Genomic DNA, 8,216 nt, shown 5'->3' on the forward strand with positions numbered 1-8,216 from the left:
GATGCCTCTTTTTTTTAATCTCCATAATTCATTTATTGTTGAAATCAATAAACAATTTCTTTGTCTTTTCTCATTCTAGGACTGTTTGGCGATCCTAACAAAACTTTTCAGGGTAACATGCTGACATTAATATCCCAACTGCTTATGTTTCTGTAGCCAACATCTGTGTTATCACCCTTTACCACTGGTTTCTGTTGCGGTTATGATCAGGCTAACGTTGTGATAGATTAATGTCAAACTAGTATGCTTGAAATTTAATTTAAATTGATTAAAATTGTTTTTGTTTTTCACATTTATTCATTATTAAAATAACTTCTATAACCCACAGTAATATACAAACTAGCTTTGCATTCAAAACTCCTGAGAGCATGTTTATTTCATGTACGATTTATGAAAGAAAAAACTGCAATTGACCCTGAAATGTATGAAGCAAGTTTGTTATGTAAAAACCTGCATAAGCATGAAGGCTGTCTGACCTTAAGACTCTCTGTATCTGTTAGAGTGGCAACAAGAAAGAGCGCTTTACTAGTTCAGAAGCAATCCACACACCCACACACACACACACACGGTTTGTGGTTTACCCTGACAGGAAATCCGCACAGTCATAGCATCCGGACAACACCCTTTGTTTGCAAAGAAAGACATTGACATTAAAAAAATAAAATACAATTACACTGTACATTATACAAAACAAAACCCAACAAAAACTCCTAGAAATGTACAAACCAAAAACATACAAAAGACAGCTGGGCAATTACAGTTCAGATAATTCATATTGTGCTATGATGAGGCTGCACAACACGTGTCCATTGGTTTATTATTACATGTGTGCAAATAGGCGTATGTCTCTACAGACGAGGAGCTTTTGTTCGTGACCGTTCCTCTCCGGTTCCTCTTATCTGACCAGGTGGAAGGTCAGCCAGTACATGAACACGGGCTGTGCTGCAGCGATGGCCATGGTCAGGTACATTCGCAGCTGGTTTTTGGCTCCTCGCACTAACCGTCCCTCCGCGGCGGCCTCAGACAGGATCTTCAACCGTAGAGTCCGAATCTGTCAGCGAAACAGAAGGAAGATCAGGAGGCGTTACAGAACCTTCACAGGTCAGATCCTAAATGAGACTGTAGCCAGGGTTCCCACACCTTGGTTAACTTCAAATTCAAGGACTTAATGTGGGGACACATTTGTTGTGACCAACAACAAACGCTGAGGTACCATTGTAGTAGTTTTGTGGGAAACACTTAACGTGACGTGTAAATGCGTGTAACTAACGTAAATCAAGCAAGCTAGTATGCATAGGCCATGAAAGTGTGCGAAATAACACATTAGCAGACCGGAGAATTTTCCCCAGAAAACTTCTTGCACAAAATAAATTCAAGCACGTTTAAGGACGTGTTGTATGTCTATATATGTTTATTTTAAAAAGCTTTCAGGGCCTTGACTTTTTTTTTTTTTTTGATTCACAAACTTTTAAGGATTTCAAGGACCCGTGGGAATCTGAAATCTGCTGCATAATTTAGATCTGCTGCTCATTCAATACATCTATGTGCCGTATGAGTGAATTCAGACAGCAACAGATGTTGTAACAGTGTCTTTTTTTATATAAACTTAGGTTACAATGGATGGAAAGGAATATTATATACAGACTATCGTTCAAAGGTTTAGGGTTGGTAAGATTTTTTTTAATGCATGTAAAAATAAAACCTTGTGATGTTTTTACTGTACTAGACTAACTGAGACTTGTTCCAGCACTTGTATACTGTTGCCCTCTTGCTGGTCTGATTGCTTCTATCGTTCTCCTCATTTGTAAGTCTCTTTGGATAAAAACGTCTGCTAATGATTAAATGTAAATGTAATGCATTTGACAGAGGTCTCTTCTGCTCAGAGTCTGCATTTCTGTGTTAAAAAAAAAGAAAAAAAAAGTTGTGAAACATTATTACAACTTAAACCGCTGTTTTCTATGTGAATATCTAGTAAAGTGTAATTTATTCCTGTGATCAAAGCTGAATGTTCAGCATCATTACTCCAGTCTTCAGTGTCACATGATCCTTCAGAAATCACTCTAATATGAGGAGTTGATGCTCAACAAACATTTATGATTATTATCAATGTTGAAAACCGTTAATATTTTTGTAGAAATATTTCAGGATTCTGTGAAGCATAGAAAGTAAAATATATAAATATATATATATATTTTTTTTTTTATTGTAATGTTATAAATGTCTTTACTCTAAATTTTGATCAATTTAATGGATCCTTGCTGAATAAAAGTATTACTTTCTTAAAAAAAAAAATCATACTAAGGTTGCAGCAACATGTGCATGTGTTTTGATCAGGCTAATAAAAATGTCATGCTTTTTTTATTTTATTTCCAATTTGCTAAAAACATCCGATAATGCAAATTTTTTGACCGCTTTTCTGAACTAAAACCAAGAAACAGAAACACGACGACTGGCCGTTTAAACTTCAGCAAAGTGATGAATATAACGCTTTACTATAAAATACAGCAGCATATGAAGCCATCTCTCAATACACACCGTAAAGACAAAGATAGAGACGCAGCACCACAGCAGTGTGAGGTAATATCCCGTCCGGCCAAACAAAAGTCCTGCCACGACTCCCACGATCATCCTGAGGAAACAAACACCGCATTCTTTGCTATATATTCAAAGTAATGCACTGTACAGCCATACAAAGTCAATATGCTTTTCTTATCAGGGACTTTAAAAACTTTTAAAAGCACACAGATGATAAAGCTGGCAGTTTTAGAGTAAACTAGACTAGTTATATCCAGTATGAGGACTATACTGGGAAACTATACTCATTTATATACAATTAAATATTAAATGCAAACTAATTTCGTTTCAATTTGTAGTTAAAATATATATTTTTTAAAGGATATGTACTTGTGCAGCAAATATTACTCAATAGCACCACCTAGAGTCCAAAATACCAGCCGAATTGGTTTGACCGCAGATACATGATAGATGATGATATTGTGGTGAATCTAGGGTAAACAAAGAACCAATGTCCTCACCCAACATATTTGTATCCAGAAAAGGCCACCAGGTCGATGGTGGTGAGGTCAGTGTTAACGGTTACCAGATAAAGACTGAGGAGCACGGCCAAAACCTCGATAATGAGCCACACCAGGGCCGAGCTGGCCTGAATGCCCAAAATCTCTGGAGAAAACCTGAAAACAAGAACCGAGAAGCAAAATCAGGTCGGGAAAAAAAACAAGTCATGACAAAAAAAACAGAACAATGAGTAACAGGAGGTCAAGAGCAGTCAGGAAGATTGCAGGAAGTTCCCCTTCCCTCTGAAACTCCTGCATCATCAAAACAAGTTCCTCTCGTGACATCAGATCTGATAAATGAAGCTTCAGGTCCATACTGTGACTTTTTGATCATTTGGACAGGGAATGATACATATGTAAAGCCTGCATGAAATCAAAAATGGACAATTCTTGTTTTTTTAAGGAATATTGCATTGTTCAATATAAATTATTTATCCACACATTGTTTTTTTGTTGTTGTTTTTTTAATTAATGTGCCTCGTAATCTTGAATAAGAATATCTTCCATCCCTCTTGCAGCTCTTCTCTTCTCTAATGATGAGGGCGGGGCAAGCTGTCACTCACATGAGATCCACCAATAGCATCCAATCAACTCCTCATGAAAAAAATCAAGCCCCGCCCTCCATTTGTTCTCCTTCCAAAAGCCGTTTCACTGGGATATACGGCACAATATGGAAAAAACATCAATTTGAAAATGTAAATATAGTATTGTAATAACAAAGAATACTAATAGTTATTTTATTTTATAAATTAATTATTTGAGATTTCATTAAGGTGATATGGAAAAACTAAAAACTTATCAGGGAGCTAAAAGTTCCTCTGTTTTTGAAATTTTTGTTAAGGGGTCAAGGGGTAAATGTTAGCCAGTATAATATTCACATGTTTAATGTTTAATTTGTCCACTGACAGCCTTGGCATAAGCATTCCATGCCCACACTGTTGAATTCTCCCAGTATCTGCTGTAGATGAGTGAAACTGGCTCTTACCGGTTCTGTGTGCCCAGAGCCAGTCCTGCAACCAGGACGTACGTAATGAAACCCATCACTGCGGAGCCAGAGCCAAACAAACACATACAGATGCATTTAGTGAACATTTCCATGACTGTACACTTTCCCATGAATATTTAATAAGATCTTTAGAATTTTTAAAAAGCACATCACTCAGTAAAGTTCATGAATTGAAAGATTATTATTATTAAAGAATATGGCTTGGAGTCATACCGGGAATGTACAGATCAGGAGCGTTGATATCAAACCGTGGTGCAACAGGTGTGTCCTGCTGATAGCTCACCTCCCAGTTCTGCAGAGAGAGGACAGGACAGAAACACTCATTCAGAAATGAAAAACAAACAATAGTCCAAGTTACCAGTAACTGTCAATCTCCAAAAATGACAAGAGAGGCAACCTCATATATATATACAGTACCAGTCAAAAGTTTGGAAACGTTGCTATTTTTAATGTTTTTGAAAGAAGTCTCTTATGCTCATCAAGCCTGCAGTTAAAAAAAAAAAAAAAAAAAAAAACAGTAATATTATGAAATATTATTACAATTTAAAATAATGGTTCTCTTTTTTAATATATTTTAAAATGTAATTTATTTTTGTGATGCAAAGCTGAATTTTCATCAGCAAGTACTCCAGTCTTTGGTGTCTTATGATCCTTCAGAAATCATTCTAATATGATGATTTGATACTCAGTTATTATCAATGATGGAAACAGTTGTGCTGTTTAATATATTTTTTTGGAATACTTTTTTCAGGATTCATTGATGAGTAAAACGTTAACAGCATTTATTCATAAAAACAGCATTTATTCAAAATAAAAACATTTCTAACAATATAAATCGTTACCATCACCTTTTATCAATTCAACGCATCCTTGTTGAATTAAAGTACTAATTTCTTAAAAAAAAAAATAGTTATTGTTCCCAAACTTTTGAACGGTAGTGTATATTGTTACAAAATATTTCTATTCTAAATAAATACAGTTCTTTTTAACTTTTTATTCATCAAATAATCCTGAAAAAAGTATCTCAGTTTATAAAAAAAAATATTAAGCAGCACAACTGTTTCCAACATTGATCATAAATCAGCATATTAGAATGATTTCTGAAGGATCATAAGACACCAAAGACTGGAGTACTTGCTGATGAAAATTCAGCTTTGCATCACAAAAATAAATTACATTTTAAAGTATATTAAAAAAGAGAACCATTATTTTAAATTGTAATAATATTTCATAATATTACTGTTTTTTTTTAACTGCAGGCTTGATGAGCATAAGAGACTTCTTTCAAAAACATTAAAAATAGTAATGTTTCAAAACTTTTGACTGGTACTGTATGTGTGTGTGTGTGTGTGTGTGTGTGTGTGTGTGACGGCACCCATTGACTTCCATAGTATTTTTTTATTTCCTACTATGGAAGTCAATCGCTACTGTCAACTTCTTGGTTACCAACATTCTTTAAAATATCTTCTTATGTGTTCAACAGAAGAAAGAAACACATACAGGTTTGGAACAACTTGAGGGTGAGGAAAAAATTTCATTTTTGGGTGAACTATCCCTTTAAGAGGAAAAAAACAGTGTCTACAGCCCTATTCCGACAGTAACTGTTTCTCATGTTGACGTCTGTAAAAATGTATTTGCATCATCGCACCTCAGAGATTAAACTCATGCATTCGGATGGTGATTTGGAGGAGCGAGTTTTATGATCCTACGAACCCAGGAACGTTGTCAGTCGCATGATTGTCTGCTGTAAATAAAATGTAATGTGCTTGGAATAATACGGATAAATTCATATTTAATTTAATAATATAAAAATAATGTCCTATTTATTATGTGGTTATTTACATCTCCTCTTTAAAAATTGGAAGCTTGAAATGTTTTTTTTAACCATTTTTATCTCAAAATGATGAATGACATTTTAAAAATATGGAAATTAGCAGAAATAATTTAATGCAGCTTCTTATTTACATTAGGTAAACAAAGCTGCTTGGTTCATATTTTAATGTAATTGTATAGGCCCTAATACAATTTAAAATTGTATTGCTGTAAAGGCCCATTTCAAAAGTTGACGTGCTCTTTTCCTTTTTCTCAATGCAATGAAGTGTTGTTCTTGTAAATACTTCCCAGCATTTCAGTAATAAAAGGGTACATCTTTCAAATGCATGCAAATTACGTGAAGCGCAACAGTTATGGTGTTACGCAGTGGTCAAAAGGGATCAAAACGGTACATTTTGAATTGATTCCTATGTAAACTCAGAAATGTGGATTCAGACGGCAATTAAATTACCTCACGACCTTAGTGTTCGTCAAAAAACATTAGGTAATTCGGCCGAGGATTTTTACGATGGTGGTGGAAGAAAAACACTGACATTCTAGATTCGGACGGCAATTAAATCACTGACTAGCCCCTGTAAATGTTGAGAATACCTCACATCCCAATTAGAAACAATTACCGTCAGAATAGGGCTTAGGTCTGTTAATGTGGTGGTGGTCTTACTTCATGCATGTAGGGAAAAACCAGCAGTCCAAGCTTCTTGCCAACATAAACCGTGTCTACTGCAAAATAGTACTTTAACTTAGAGATGGGGAGGAATCGATCCAGCTGTGGACCAAAAAGAGAAACATGTTATTTAATCCACTACAATAAAATAACAGTTAATCATAATGCAGAATGCGATATTAATCAGAGCTGCAGGGTTGATTCTGATCCCACAACACATAACAACAAGACGGGCCTTGTTTCAACACAGCGATGAACATCACATGCTCTTCTACACCACAACAAACACACATCCTAGCTCATATATGATGGAATGCACATCACACAGCTCATGATCATTTATACTCGTCTGACAGCGGTCACATACGTTCTTGTCCATCATCTCTTTGCCGTGGGAGGCGAGACTGCTGCCGTAGGCCATGGCGAGGTTAGACATGGGGTCCGACAGAAAGGCCTGTCCTGGATACGCATCAGGCCCTTTCCCCACATCGCCGTGGCCGTGTTTGTTCACCCCTGAACTAGTGTCATCAAATAACGGACTGGGGTCACTGGGGTCCCCTGAGGGGCCTCGCATCCGGATCTTCGGCTCTACAACACAAGAATCATATCATCCACATGACATAAACAAATGACTGTAAATGTCCATAGCACACAGTCCCAAGTAGTCAGGCAGGCGTATTATGGTTTATCCACTAAGCTTAAAGGGTGAGTTCAAATGACCTGACATGTAGAATCAGATTTTTTTTATCTATTTAATGTGTGTAAACAAGCAAATAAAGGCGGAGGTACAACGAGAAAACAGAGCAAGAATAAAGATTCTAGTAAATTAAAAGAAGAATCATGCCTGAATTTGCTTTTGCTGTGAATACACACCTATTTAACAACCAAAAAAGCACACAACTGGCCAGATAATATTTAACTAATAATGAAATGTGTGTCTTGTATAGCATTCCAAAACTAATCACAAATTATCACGTACGTAACTTACGCTGTCTGGACCCACTCTGGTTTGAAAACTCCATCTCTCCCCCAAAATAAGGTATCTTTACTTAAATAGTAAGGTAATAAAAGACAAATATAAACATTTATCAACACATTTAGACGTCTAAGCGAGAAGCTGCCGGTAGTGAAACTAAAATTAGCATCGCAAAAATAGCAAGAGAAATCGCAGCAAACATCACTTCCGGGTCAAGTATACGGATTACCTCAGGATTGGACATAGGGATTGGACCGTAGTGCGATGACGTCATAATTATCTCAGTCTGTATTAAGTCTTTTTATTTATATTTGGCTTTTGTTATATTGTTCTCGCGTTAATTGTATATATATATATATATATATATATATATATATATATATATATATATATATATATATATATATATATATATATTCGTTTTTATAAATAATAATTTATTTATGGAGGCTCAGAATGCCGCAAAAATATATCACGGCGTTTTGATTGTATTGGAGTTATTGGTATATTAGAAAGTATAATCATTTACAGATAATAATTTCGAGGACAGAAGGCTGACATACAAAAGTACGCTTGCACCAGCAATTATCCAAATTTCCTCGGCGATGACAAAAAAAACAACAACGTGTGATTGGTCTAGCCTGACCAGCGCTGTGAAAAGTA

The 8,216-nt window shown here is 35.6% G+C and overlaps 1 protein-coding gene across 2 annotated transcripts; it reads right to left on the reverse strand.

The window, feature by feature from the left end:
* Positions 1 to 344: 344 nt before the first annotated feature.
* yif1b (Yip1 interacting factor homolog B) lies at positions 345 to 7,773 on the reverse strand. Of its 2 annotated transcripts, none has more exons than XM_084409848.1 (8): positions 7,566 to 7,773; positions 6,945 to 7,165; positions 6,575 to 6,679; positions 4,294 to 4,372; positions 4,060 to 4,117; positions 3,036 to 3,191; positions 2,536 to 2,629; positions 345 to 1,051 (listed from the first exon to the last, which is right to left on the reverse strand). In XM_084409848.1, the coding sequence occupies exons 1-8, from the start codon at positions 7,597 to 7,599 to the stop codon at positions 896 to 898; spliced, it is 903 nt and encodes a 300-aa protein (XP_084265974.1). In that variant the 5' UTR covers positions 7,600 to 7,773; the 3' UTR covers positions 345 to 895. The 2 variants fall into 2 exon arrangements, with proteins under 2 accessions (XP_084265974.1, XP_084265973.1); XM_084409847.1 differs by having other exon boundaries at positions 7,557 to 7,767.
* Positions 7,774 to 8,216: the final 443 nt, after the last annotated feature.

Source organism: Rutilus rutilus (genome assembly GCF_951802725.1).
Source record: "Rutilus rutilus genome assembly, chromosome: 5".
Taxonomy (NCBI): domain Eukaryota; kingdom Metazoa; phylum Chordata; class Actinopteri; order Cypriniformes; family Leuciscidae; genus Rutilus; species Rutilus rutilus.

What these genes read in the sequence shown, in the direction of transcription:
- yif1b (XM_084409847.1), bottom strand. Translation starts at nt 7,599, where the DNA reads ATGGAGTTTTCAAACCAGAGTGGGTCCAGACAGCGTAAGTTAC. An exon ending in TTTTTCCCTACATGCATGAA is followed by an intron (nt 4,373 to 6,574) that starts GTAAGACCACCA and finishes CTCTCTCTGCAG; the next exon opens with AACTGGGAGGTGAGCTATCA. An exon ending in GCTCTGGGCACACAGAACCG is followed by an intron (nt 3,192 to 4,059) that starts GTAAGAGCCAGT and finishes TCTTGTTTTCAG; the next exon opens with GTTTTCTCCAGAGATTTTGG.